Genomic DNA, 14,337 nt, shown 5'->3' on the forward strand with positions numbered 1-14,337 from the left:
AAGGCTTTGAGATATATGTATGCAGCTGTGACCATATTTTAAGAATATTTTAAATATAAATTATGTTTAATACTATTCTGTGGTTTGAAAAAAACAACACTGGGAGACAAATATCTATTTTGGGGATGTAGTGAACTAATCAAGTGTCAGAAAGCTACTAAAGGGGAAAAATACTTTTGAGCTTTCAAGAAATACTACTGATTCGTGTTTGGGACTACTTGGGCAATATCCCCACAATAAGAACAGTAAACCTGATCCCCCCGGTATCTTGTTTGAACTATATGTTTTGTTACCATTCTTCTTGGGCCTTCCTGACCTGAGTAAGGCCTTAAAATATCCTCATTGTGATCTGCACAGGGAATTTGTGACGACGCTTATACACGCCATTAATGAGATCCGGGTTTTTCTCAGGAAACTTACAAATGTCATTTCTGAGAATGATTTTTATTTATGTAATACTCAGAATTTGAAATAATTCTACAATCATCTTAAATGTATATTTGCTCCAATATCTTAGAGTAAATTCATATGTTGAATAGTACAAGATGACAGGAGTCTTCTTGGTTACCTTTTAATTCTAAGATTCTCTGGAAGGAAAAAAGTTATAGTTATTAAAAATATTCTGAAAAAGTCTAATCGTTAATTTCCATGTGTGGTTGGCCAAAGAACGTACCAACAAAATTAGCAAGAATGCTAAAAGATAATGATAAAATTTGCTGTTTTTTATAGCTTTTCATTTTTACAGAGGACTCCCACACCCCAATTGTAACTATATATAGAATGTTTGACTTTGAACCCAAATGTACTGTTGGGTTTTGTTAGAATCGTTATCACTATTGTCATCATTGTCTTTATTATTATTTACCATGTATTGTCTGTCATGTTCCCATTATGTTTATTAAAAAAATTAATTATATGGCATATCGGTCAGAGTACAGATTTACACTAGGGACATTATTGGCTTGTCAAATGCTTACTTAAGCTATTTTGCCATTGCCTCAAAACAGGCTAGTAACCCTTTGATTCAGATTAGGCTGGGGGAGGGAAAGAAAGAAAGAAAGAAAAGAAAGAAAAGAAAGAAAGAAAGAAAGAAAAGAAAGAAAAGAAAGAAAGAAAGAAAGAAAGAAAGAAAGAAAGAAAGAAAGAAAGAAAGAAAGAAAGAAAGAAAGAAAGAGAAAAAAGAGGGAGAGAGGGAGGGAGGGTGGAAGACAGACCTATCCAAGCTTACAAATTTTTTTTAATAATTAGATAGGATTTGACAGGCTACAGCCATTATTAGAAAGAAAAAGCAACAAATTTAAGCCAATAATCAGCTCAAACCCAATAAAACTACTGGCAATGAGTTCTGTAAGTCCATTTCATGAAGACATTTGGAAAAATTAGGCACACTGGAACACTTGAAACCTTTGATTGCCCTTGGGGGGCCAACTCTAAAATTTTAACCACAATTATTATTGATTATAAGGCTATCATTAATGGGGAATTCATTTGGCAAATGCTGTGATCCTCTGCTTCCTACTACGTAGGAGCAAGAGTCACACAGGGACTGTACAGGATAGAATGCCCAGGTGCCCATGGAGTCACCAGGATGCCACCACACACAGCTGGAGCTCACCAAAGTTAGGGGACACTCTTCTGAACCCTCTTTGCACACTTTGGCAATGTCAATGGAGGGCAGTCACAGACCTTCTTTAAGGCCCTTTGCCGCAACTCAGACATGAGTGACATTCCTTACCTCCAGAGGGCACTAAACACATACTTTGATGATGAAAGAGTAATCTAACTGTCTCCCTGCACCTCACAGACTACAAAATACCATGTTGTATGCACCACTTTTACTGCGGCCCACCATAAATGGTAAATGTTCTCCTGTGTGAGCAGGACCACACCAATATGCGTATCTCTCCAAACGACTTGTATTTCTTCACCAACTTCTCTGTACAGGGTTGTAGTATTCTACACACTAAGAACATGCTTTGCATATTCCACTCAGTGTTTATTGATGAGGCTATTGGTGGCATTCACACTTTTGGAATGGAAAGTTCAGTTTTGCTGTTAAAATCTCAAGCCTTCCTCAAAACAGGTACATGTTTTATTTATTTAATAGGGCTAACTTATCCTTTTCTTGATTAAAAACTCAAAGCCTCAATACTGGTCTTTGAAATGATTAGTTGCCATGTGGGTAAATTAATAAGGGGTACAGAGAGTGGTATCAAGAGAAGGGGAAATATATGCCTATAATCATGTGGGAGAATGGTGGCATGGGAGAAATTAAAGATGTTCTTCCTTAATTTAAATGTCTCTAAGTTTCAGTAAATATAATGATAATATAGGGGATAATATTCTACTCTAGGAAAAAAAAAAACAAGAGAATTTGTTGTTTTACTAGATGAATCTCATGGCCAAAGCACTTCATCTATAACTCACAAACATTAGTTGCCCATCTTGCTTTAGAAATAATGGTACATGTACAAACTCCTCCCATTGACCAAAAGGACCTGTGAAGACTAAATTCTTCAGGCTTGCGTCTTAAGAGTACTTGTACCTTATATAGAAAAAAAAGGACTACCTTATACTTAGGGGAAATTGTTTTCAGCTGTGATGGGAAGGTGTAAATTATACTCAAGAAAGAATTTCTGAAATACAAGAGAGAGAATGGTACTGTTTACTTAGACTAAAAATTCATTAGTGGTATCCCTGCAGACCCCATGATAAGAGAAAATAGTATGAGTGAAAGTATTTATTTATTTATTTATTTTATTATGTTATGTTAATCACCATACATTACATCATTAGTTTTTGATGTAGTGTTCCAGGATTCATTGTTTGCATATAACACCCAGTGCTCTGAAACAAATAATATATGTTTTTTAAAAAGTATGTATTAAGAAGAATAAATAAAGAAAAAATTTTAAAGAGCCACATGTAAGATGGTGGGGTGGATGGAGGTAGAGAAAGGGTGTCCAGGTCAAGTTGGATAAAATAATGAAATTCACTTTGATTAACTTTAGTTCTTGCTGCTGGTTGTGTTACGTGAGCTGAGTGGAGGGAAGATATTGGTCTACTAGAGATGGGATGGGAAATGTGGAAAGGCAGAACAAAATTTTAAACTTATATAAGCTATCATGGATTACTCTATACTACTGAAAAAATTTAAGCACTCAGAGGGACACAACAGTCCATTCTCAAATTCACCTTTTCCAAATAAGTGTCAGTGACATATCTTGACCCAAGGAATGACCTTAATAAATTTGCCACTTAACAAAATAAAAACGTTCAAGTGATCAATAGGACTTGCCATCCCGAACAGATGGGGACTGCTAATAAAATTGTGAAAGCATTCTCTGAAACTATGAACTAAAGATTAATTCATTGTCTCCAGAGAGCTGGTTTAGGCCATAATGCAGATGAAAGCAGGAAGATTGTTTCCCAGTCCCTATTTGTGTCATTCTTGCAACTTGCACATTTCCTTCCTAGGAAAAGGAACTCTTAACTCCAGCCAGCTGCAAACATGGTTTCTCTGGAGCATCAGAGCAACTGCACAGAAATGTGGAATTCAAAGGAAAAGTGACATGGCCTAGCTTCTTAGGAATTGTTTTCCATAAAAAATATAACATGAGATAAATAATAACAGTAGTAGAAATAACACAGAGTGAAGAAGGTAACAAATAAGAGAACTAATAAAAACTCTCAACTAGAGAAAAAATATTTATACTCTTAAAAGATCTAATTATTTCGCTGATTTCCATAGGATGGGAAATCTTGCCAAATTAATTCAGAAACTAGATGTCAGAGGCATCTGGGTGGCTCAGTCGTTTAAGCCTCTGCCTTAGGCTCAGGTCATGATCCCAGGGTCCTGGGATTGAGCCTCGCATCAGGCTCCCTGCTCGACGGGAAGCCTGCTTCTCCCTCTCCCACTCCCCCTGCTTGTGTTTCCTCTCTCGCTGTGTCTCTCTCTGTCAAATAAATAAATAAAATCTTTAAAAAAAAAAGAAAAGAAAAGAAACTAGATGTCAGTTACAACACACCCAAAAGTGCTGCTTCTGGGAACCTTGTAATTTAATTTTTAGCAGTGATTTTTATCACAGGCCACTGGGAGCATTGTGAAATGGTTGATTAAAATGTAAAAAGATGGGCCAAAATCCACTGTTGCAACAGTGGGAGTCAAGAGCCAAGAACTCAGGGATTTTGAGCCCTTCCAAGAAGCTTGAACCATGGAATACAGGAGCCAATGGCCAACCCCCGCTGAAACTCACCAACTCTTTACTACAGTGCAGCTTCTTAAGAGTAGTCAGAGAGCTCCAACAATCAGATAGTTCCTTCGGCATCAAATAAATCTTGCTTGAGGAGGAAATTTATAGAAGCAAACAGAATTTTATGAGGCCAGATTAACGTATTTATTTCAGTACATTTAGGTCATAAAATTATCATTGATCTGAATGCTCTGGAACATAAACACAATTCATGTCTATTTTGCCTCAATAGCAGAGTCACTTTGGGTTACAAGGCCCAGATCTAGTCTGTGCTTGTTATTTCAGACTTGAGCACCAGTCGGTTATGTATGCGCAGTCCTAGGACAGATGCCATTTGGATAGTGATTGGCGACTGCTGAGACTTCTACTACCTAGAAGCATTGATGCACTGGCTACCAAAATATCAAAACATTTTCTGGGAACAATTTAGTTACACCTAAGATAGCAGAGAGGAGTAGCATATTAGCTGTAGGTCACCTGTCCTGGATTTTTTTTTTTTATACTTTTGGGTGTTTTGTGTTTTTTTCTCCCTAAGAAGCAGAAACTTAATCTTCCTGTTTACTTTTTATTAATAATAATAATAATAATAATAATAATTTGCATTCCATGAGCCCAGACCAACAAATAGGGATGGTGGTTTGATAGAATACTAGATGGCAGAAGAAAATAAGTCAATCACTGAATTTTAAATTTGATCTCCCCTTTCCCCGCCAAAATCACAAAACCATCTTCACATCACAGTTGGTTTCTTTCACCAATTCTGACAAGGAGATTTTAAATCCTACACTTTATTTTTTATTTTAATTTTTTTAAAAGTGAAAAAGGGGTAACAAATTATCTGTCAAAAAAATTAGAAGACTCCATAGAGCCAAAACAATCGTGTAAAGGACAAAACTGGAGTTCTCACACTTCCTGATTATATAACTTACTGCGAAGCTACAATAATGGAAACAGTATGATTTTGACAAGGGTGGCAAGGCCATTCAATGGGGAAAGGGCAGTTTTACAACAAATGACACCGGAAAAACCGGCTATCCACATGCCAAAGAAAGAGGTTGGACCATTACCTAACACTATATACAAAAATTAACTCAAAATGGACGAAAGACCTAAATGTAAGAACTGAAACTATAAAACTCTTAGATGAAAACACAGGGCAAATGCTTCACAACACTGGATTTGGCAGTGATTTCTTGGATATTGCACCAGAGACACAGGCAACAAAAGAAAAGGTAGACAAATTGGGCTTCATGAAAATTTATAAATTTTGTGCATCAAAAGCAAAAAAACAAACAAGCCAATTAAAAAATGGGCAAAGGACTCGAATAGACATTTCTCCACAGGAGATATACAAATGGCCAATAAGCATATGAAAAGATGATCAGCATCACTAGTCATTAGGGAAATGCAAATCAAAACCCACAATGAGATACCACTTCACACCCATTAGGATGGCTATTATTATTTTTTTAAAAGATAGTAATAAGTGTTGGTGAGGATGTAGAGAAGTTGGAACACTTGTGCATTGCTAATGGGAATATAAAATGTTTCCGTGCAGCTGGTACAGAAAATAGTATGATGATTCCGCAAAAAAACTAAAATAGGATTACCATATGATCCAGCAATTCCACTTCAGGGTATATACCCAAAAGAAGTGAAACAGGGACTTCCACAGATATTTGTATACCCATGTTCATAACAGCTTTATTCACAATAGCTAAAGGTAGAAGCAACCCAAGTGTCCATCAGTGGATGAATGGATAAACAAAATGTGCTACGTACCTACAATGGAATATTATTCAGGAAATTCAAGGGTGCCTGGGTGGTGTAGTCAGTTAAGAGTCTGACTGTTGGTTTCAGTTCAGGTTGCAATCATAGGCCCTGCATTGAGCTCTGTGCTGAGTAAGGAGTCTGCTTGAGTTTCTCTCTCCCTCTCCCTTTGCCCCTCCCACTTGTGCTTTCTGTCTCTCTCTAAAACAAATAAATCTTAAAAAAAAAAAAAAAGGAAGGAAATTTTGACATCAGCTACAATGTGGATAAACCTTGAAGACATTATGCTAAATGAAATAAGCCAGTCACAAAAAGACAAATATTATATGATTCCACTTATATGAGAGTCCTGGAGTAGTCAAATCCATAGAAACAGAAAGTAGAATGGTGGCATCGCCAGGGACCATTGAGGAGGGCAGAATAGAGAGTTATTGTTTAATAGGTACAAAGTTTTAGTTTGGAAAGATGAAAACAATTCTGGAAATGGACGGTGATGAGAGTTGCACAATAGGAATGTATTTAATGCCACAGAATTATCTAATTAAAAAAATAGCTGAGGTTGGGACGCCTGGGTGGCTCAGTCAGTTAAGTGTCTGCCTTCGGCTCAGGTCATGATCCCGGGGTCCTGGATGGAGTCCCACATCGACCTCCCTGCTCAGCGGGGAGCCTGCTTCTCCCTCTCCTCCCTGCTCGTTCTCTCTCTCTCTCTCTCACTATCTCTGTCACTATATCTGTCTCTCTCTCAAATAAATAAAATCTTTTTTAAAAAATACCTAAAATTGTAAATTTTGTGTTATGTATATTTTATCACAATAAAACAAAAATTAGAAACAGACACCAGCAATAATAAATGGATGAATTGTCAAAAAAATTAGGAGGAATTTAAACGTCCAAAAATAGAGGAACAGGAATGATTACTTAATTACGATAACCCACTCAGTGGGATATTTATGGAGCCAGTAACATTTATTGATGGTGGCAACATGTAAAATGCCTATGGTATAGTGTTAAGTGGGAAGGAGGTAAAATTGGCACATATTATGATTGCAACTATAAATATATCTAGCTCAAGGATAAAACCTAAAAGGAAATATCAAAATGCTTTAAAAATTTGCATTAGAGTGATGAGATGACTGCTTTTTCTGGTCTGTTTTCCAGTTGTTTTCGAAAGTAGATATAATAATCTTTAATGGAAAATGTATAATCAAAACTGAAAAGAAGGAACAAAGAAAAAGCTTTTCAATAATTACTATTAAAACTCACTTTTAGTTATTATTTATAAAATCCAGAAGGCTGGATATTTTTGAGGCTTTTGCAAAGTAGTATAAATACCAAGGATGTAAGTAACTGAGGTTCCTAGAAAACTCTTGTTCAACTCTAGCCTCAGAAACTACTTCAGGATTTGGGTCACTGAGCAAAGGGCATGGAAAATGAATCTTTGAAAAAAGAAACTTTTCAAGGACTGTCATGTGTTTGACACTTCCCAGAGGCAGAAACTGCATGTTCAGAGAGATGCCTTTCTAGGTTAAAGCAGACTCACAGCATGGTAAATAGAGAGCCTTTAAAACTGCTCTCCCAGGGGCGCCTGGGTAGCTCAGTGGGTTAAGCATCTGCCTTCGGCTCAGGTCTTGATCTCAGGGTCCTGGGATTGAGCCCCGCATCGGGCTCCCTGCTCAGTGGGGAGTCTGCTTCTCCCTCTCCCTCTGCCACTCCTCTGCTCATTCTGTCTCTCTCTCTCATTGTCTCTCTAAATAAGTAAATAAAATATTTTTTAAAAAACTGCTCTCCCAAATGAGGCAGTGACTGCTTCTAAGTGGGTTATACTCAAAACTTAACTCTGCATCTATGTTTGTCTGGCTTCCTTGTCATCAGCTCATTGTCTTCAGCAAGTTTCACCTCTAACCCCATCCCACCACCCACTCAGGAAGAAGAATCAGAATGAGAAGGAATTGGGTTCAGATGGGGATGTTTCCTCTTTAGAAGAGAGGCACAGGGTGGGAGCAGGTGGGTGACTGTTCGCAGAACAGAAGCTGCAGCCGCACCTCAGGTTGCTCAGCTCCTTCGTAGACTCTCCATGACCTCCCACTGAGAACAGCTCACAGTATCAGCTTCCTGGAAGACGCGGAGCAAGGGGAACCTGAAGAAGATGTCCCTTCAGACACCACAGTTTGCTTCTTTTTCACCCTGTGCCACTTTGGACCGTTCTGTTCTCTCATCCATCGTAGGTGGTTCGAGATCAGATCTCTCACTGCACGGTGAAATTGCGCCAGACCACAGGTCTCATGGAGTACTGCCTGGAGGTCATTAAGGAAAATGATCCTAGTGGCTTTTTGCAGGTAAGTGTCAACTAGTTTCCGCTTCAGATTCTCAATGTCCCATGAAACTCAGTCTACAATGCCACAGCCAGACTCCCAGCAGCCCTTGCTGAGCATGGGTCCCTCCACAATGGAACCCACTTTCAGGCTGCCATGCATATGTGGGCACCAGTAAAACTCCACTAACTTCCTGGAAGTCTCTGCCACCATGTGCTACAAGATTGAGAAGTATATGGGCTTCTTAAAATTTGTTTTTGTTCATGTTTAATCATGAAAATGTAATTCCCTGTTAAGTTCCTCCAAAGCAGAGTCACTGCCTTGCCTAAGAATTTGGTCCCTTTCCACTAATATCTTGGACAGCTTTGTCAGCTAGAAATGTCTAAATATGCAAGCCTTCTACCTTCTTGACAGTTCCTACTGGCCAGTGATTTCCCAAATAAAGTGAAGTTTTTTTCATTCCTTGGATTTCTCATGATTTTTTCAATGTTGATTGTTTTAATGAGATGTGATGATGTCAGCTGAATTTTACTTGTTTTGATCTCAATGATTAAGGGAGATTTTATTAAGGAATACATAGATTCCTTCCAATTCATGTTTTATCAAACTGGCCAAGAATGACAAAGGGAGATTAAATCTAAGAAATGAAAGAGTTCTCTATCAAAGAATAAAGTGATACAGAAGATGACGGGCTTAAAGTGTAAGAAATTCCACTTTTACAGATTACCGTATGCAGCCTCTCTAAACTACTTTATAAAACTCATTCCAAGGGTTGACAAAATACCCACACCTCCTATTAGAAACTTAGGGTTGTTAGTTCTACTAGGATTAACAGATCACCAAAATATTATTTAATGTTGTTGGCTTTTAGTTGATTAGTCATAAATATTATTAGCATATATCCAGGTTTATCTATTAGAGCAGTTTACAGCTGCTAATTATATAGTTGCTCTCACCGACTCACGAAAGCACCCAGATTTGCATGGGTGACGCTTGTCATAATGGGCTTCTCACTGCCTACATGGAGATAGGAAAGGTGTGAGTCCCAAAGTGGTTTGGTAATGCTTCCGGAGAGTGTAGGAGCAGTGTTCTAGGTCCAGTGTGGTATTATATTTCTTAGGCTGTGGTCTTTGATGTGATTAGATTTCCGACGCCCTCATAAGGAGAGTGCACCTGACTGAGGACCAGTGGGGGAAAGGCACGCTCACTCCCAGGATGACCACGGACTTCGACCTGAGTCTGGACAACAGCCCTCTACTGCAATCCATTCACCAGCTCGACTTCGTGCAGATGAAAGGTGCGTGCCTGCATCCCCCCAAATACACCAACATCCCAAGTGGATACTGATGCTTGAAGCAGGATCGAGGCTTTGTGCCAGATTGCAGCAAACAAAAGGCAGCGAGCAGGCTTATAAATCACCTAAGAGGCAGGGAAGTAAACACACATATACCTCTGGTTAATGGTACAAAAGTCTGGAGTGGCTCCTAGCTTATCACGTAAGGGAAACGTACCAATTTAGCCATGTGACCTACCTCTCAGAAAGCCTGATAAATTCAGATAAACTCAATGCTTGCCTCCTTAAGAGTCTTAGAGATGTCACAAGCCAACATCAGGGAATAGCTGACATATAAAAAGATAAGGAGATAGAGACCGCATCACTGTACATAAATAAAATCTTGTTACAGAAAGTAACCCAGAAATATTGATATAAATCAAGGCAGTTCAGAATTGAAATAACTACTTCCACATGGATAGGTGGTGAGCAAATGGTTGAGCATAAATTAGTGGGAATTTGAAAGGATTAGAGTTGACTTGTCAATACTGGTCAGGAAAATGCAAGCCTGGTTACGGAAGGAAAATGAAGATTTGAAATAAATTTTAACTTTTTTAAAAGTTAAATGTGATTTATGTGATTAAGGGATATGCAAGATCTCTTTGAGACTTTTTGGGTGGCTGGGAGGAAGTGCAAGAACCTAAAATTATCTTAAGGAAAATAACTCTTTCAAAGAAAAATAAAAAACCAAACATGCAACAGTATTTTCATGGCAGTGTAATTTACATTGGAAAAATATTCTTTTTTTAACTTTCATTTTGAAATATTTATACATTCACAGGAAGTTGCAAAAATAGTAAGGAGAGGTCCAGTTACCCTTAGCCCAGTTTCCATCAATGGTTCCATCCTGCATAACTATCATCTTATATCAAAACCAGGAAATTAAGGGCGCCTAGGTGGCTTAGTCAGTTAAGCATCTGAGTCTTGATCTCAGCTCAGGTCTTGATCTCAGGGTTTTGAGTTCAAACCCCACACTGGGCTCTACACCCAACGTGGAGCCCACTTAAAAAAAAAAAAAAACAGGAATTAATATTGGTACAGTGTATACGTATCACTCTGTGCCGTTTTGTCAGGTGTGTAGAGTCATCTAACCACGGCTGTAATCAAGCTACCACCATAGAGACCTCCCTCATGCTACCCCATCATGGCCATATAGTCATACCCACATCCCTCCCCTCTGCCATCATCAGCCCCTGGCAACCACCCATCTGGTCTTCATTTCTGTAATTTTGTTACGTTCTAATCTTTTTTAAAATTGAAGAAATTGATTTGCTCTTTGCTTCTCTCAATTTAAGCAGCCACATAAAGGACTTAGAATTTAGTGCTTTAAAATTTTTGTTTTTTAAGAAAAATCTACCTGCTTCCTTTTATCAGACAGAGAGAAGCACCTAACCCAGCAAGTCTTAGGGCTCTGCACTTACCACATAGCTAACTCATAGCTAAGCTCATCCGTGTACCCAGTGCAGGTAACTCTCTCACCCCTTCAGGGTATTTTTGTTCTTTTATTTTCACTTTTCTCATTTTTTGTTTGTTATGTATTGCTTTGGGATAATGCCTTAATTGATTTTTGGAGTAGAGAGTATATAGATTGTTAATAAAAGTACTTTGTTGACGCAACAAAAATGTTTAGCATTTCCTGACTGTTTATCAAACCAGATACTCTCCTAAGTGCTTCACGTGGATTAATTCAATTTATTCTCACAGCCCTAGTAGGTATCTGGGGAAACTGAGGCACAGGAAAACTGGATAACATGCCTGAATTCACACAGCTAGTGAATGTCAGGGCAGGGGTTCAAAGTCAGGGAGCGAGATTCCAGACCCTGCACCTACAACTTCCAGTTTGTGCTATAACATTAGTGCCTTATGAACTGGCTTCTTCAAGGAATAACCGAATTTCCTCTCTTAAACTTAAGAAATTTAACTTTTTGTTGCAGCACGTCTTTCTTGCTGTTATAAATGTTTTCTTAAACACCCCCACAGTGGTCTTTGAAATACAGCCATCTGAGTAATATATGGAGCCCCAGGTAAATCCCCTTCAATCAGCCTCTCTCTGGATCCAGTTCTCTCAATGAGGTAAAATCATTGAAAGGTCATGTCACAAATAGCTCAGAGGAGAAAATACATCGCAAAAGGGCAATGGAAGGGCTTTTGGTGGAAGGGGAAAAAAAGGAGCCAACCCAATTAGCCTTGGTGATGGAGCAGGTAGAGGGGAAAAGCCTCAGGGCTTTGAACTGCTTTCAGCAGCTGACGGATCCCTCTCCTCCCCCATTTGCTGTCCTTCTGAATCATGTCCATCTGCCCAGAGTGGAGTCCAGGCCAATTGGCAGGAGGGTAACAATTGTGTTGGAATGAACAGGCCCTTCATCTGGTATGGGAACTGCAGGCTCACGTGCTGTGCCTCACAGACCCCATTCCTAAAGCAGTGTCACTTGGCTGCTTCAGGCTGCCTGCAGACATATGCGTGAACATGGCTGTGTGTCCACTCCACCAAAGTCTGTACATGCGGCCGAGAATGCCGTGCGCTCTCAAGGCCAAGACGCAGAACACACAGCAAAAATTCAGCCGGAACACAAAATGATCCCAAACAGTTATTTACAAAGTTCATCTCACCGGCCATTTGGGATGAGACTGGATTATTCCATTTTCCTTTCTTTTTAACACTTCATATTAATTTAAGTTACTGCTGATTAGTATCCTTCTGCAGAGTTAATTTATATGCTTTGCTTTGTGCTCGTTAAGTTTAATTAATTCAGTGAGAGACAAGTACACTTCAGACTCTAAATAATTTCTATCTGTCAGATGTTTTTGATGGAAAGGAAAAGCCAAAAGGTCATGATGCAATAGAACTTGACTGGCTATAGTTAAGACAACTCCTACTGGCCTCTTTGATAGCTGTTAACATACACAACTGTGCTGGGTGTAGTGTTAGTGTTTTTCCATCGGAAATGCTTGGTCAGTTTAATACACTGCACTTTCACAGCTTGTCAGTAAAAATATCTCAAGAAACTGTACCCCCAAATCCACGTAAGAATGGCCAAAATTTAAATAGCATTGGGAACAGTGCTAAAATAATCTGACCATTAATACGCGTACTTCAACATATGTTTCCTAATTATGCTAAGCAGATTACAGTAGAAAGTTAAAATATTTTCAAAGCTACTTAAAATACGCATTTAAAGTTCTGACTCAAACTAACAACAAAAATATCTGTTCATTCTTAACTGGAAATTCTAGCATCTCTCTGGTTTTGGAATTTCATCTCAGGTGCCTTTTTTTTCTTGATATCAAAGACGATAGGTCTGTTGCTGGTTTTTAAACTACTACTACCCAGCTACTACTCAGCAAGAAAATTATTCTTTTATGAGTGAAGGATTTAACTGATCTGCTCTTTCTGATTCTGCATCACCCTCAAGCAACTGAACTCTAAGTGGAGAATGCTGTACCTTCTTTGTTCAAACAGCCCCAGAAAAATATTATCTCAGAATTGTTTCAAGTATAGACAATGTCCCAAGATTCATGACTCAGTGCTGAAAAGAAATGCCAGCATGTTCATTCTGAACCAGGATATGACACAGTGACCTAATGCTCCCCAAAGCCTTTTTAACACATAAACCAATGGCTATTAATCCCTTAAGTGCCTCTAGTCACCTAAGAACACATTTATCTTTATGAACTCATGTCAAATGTAAGAGCCCTGACTATGCACCAAGGTCATGGGCAAGGTCGGTGTGATGTGAACAGACCCTCTTATAAATCATAGAGAAAGAGCACCCAGAGGTTTGGCAGGGATGGGGATGAGCACACACACTGACTCGCATGTCATCTGTTCATGCACGTGATCCGTTCATGGCTTGGAGACCTGCAATGCATGTCCTCAAAAGCCACGTTCACATTTCTCTGTAACAGTGTACTAATGAGGGCTTTGCAGAAACGGCTTGTTGTTCCTCTAAAGCATAAACTTTCCTAAGATGCCACTTGTGTTGTTCAGCCACCACAAAAAGGAACGACGGTCCACCAGGGAACATTCAGACAAGATGGCTCAGGAGAATTGCATTCTCAGCCACTGTAGCTCTTGTGGTGAAATATTTCTTTCTTTTCTTTTCACGATTTTTATTAAAGTATGGTTGACACCCAGTGTGTCACACTCATGTCCACACTGTGTGTAGACAACACAGTGATTTGATAGATCCATGCATTATGCTATGTATGGTGAAATATTTTGTTAATCTACACTAGCAAGTCTCGGGGAACTTTATCACTCACATTACAGGAAGCAAAAGGAAACATTCCTCTTGGAATGAGGCGTGGTGACTTCCCTCCAGTACACTATTACTACACCAGACTGGAGAGGTGGTGTGGTGCAAATATGCACACAGCCCCTGGCGCCGGCCTGCTGGGCCTCAGACGCCAGCTCTGCCACCAAGTAGCCGTGAAAATTGTCTGTTTCCGTTTCCTCATCTACCAACTAGAGATGATAACAGCACCTGTTCTTGTGGGGGTGCTGTGAAAATCACGTGAGTGACGACATGGAGAACCTCTCAGCAAACTGCCGGGCACTCAAAAAGCATCACCCACCATTAGTTTCCACGCCCAGGGTGGGAGCCCGTGTGTCCTTACATGTCCCCGCCACACTCTTGGGACCTTTCACAGAGGAATCCTGCAGCATGGT

At 39.2% G+C, this 14,337-nt stretch overlaps 1 protein-coding gene across 7 annotated transcripts in view; it reads left to right on the forward strand.

Annotated features, from left to right (window-relative positions):
- TRIM9 (tripartite motif containing 9) overlaps positions 1 to 14,337 on the forward strand; it is a 108,469-nt gene that overhangs the window by 66,214 nt on the left and 27,918 nt on the right. For all 7 annotated transcript variants that reach the window (XM_027571405.1, XM_027571406.2, XM_027571403.1 and 4 more), the window contains exons 4-5: positions 8,249 to 8,359; positions 9,479 to 9,632. In XM_027571405.1, coding sequence (XP_027427206.1) covers positions 8,249 to 8,359; positions 9,479 to 9,632 — 265 coding nt within the window. The remainder of the gene's footprint in view (positions 1 to 8,248; positions 8,360 to 9,478; positions 9,633 to 14,337) is intronic.

The sequence above is a fragment of the Zalophus californianus genome, chromosome 6 (genome assembly GCF_009762305.2).
Source record: "Zalophus californianus isolate mZalCal1 chromosome 6, mZalCal1.pri.v2, whole genome shotgun sequence".
Lineage (NCBI taxonomy): Eukaryota > Metazoa > Chordata > Mammalia > Carnivora > Otariidae > Zalophus > Zalophus californianus.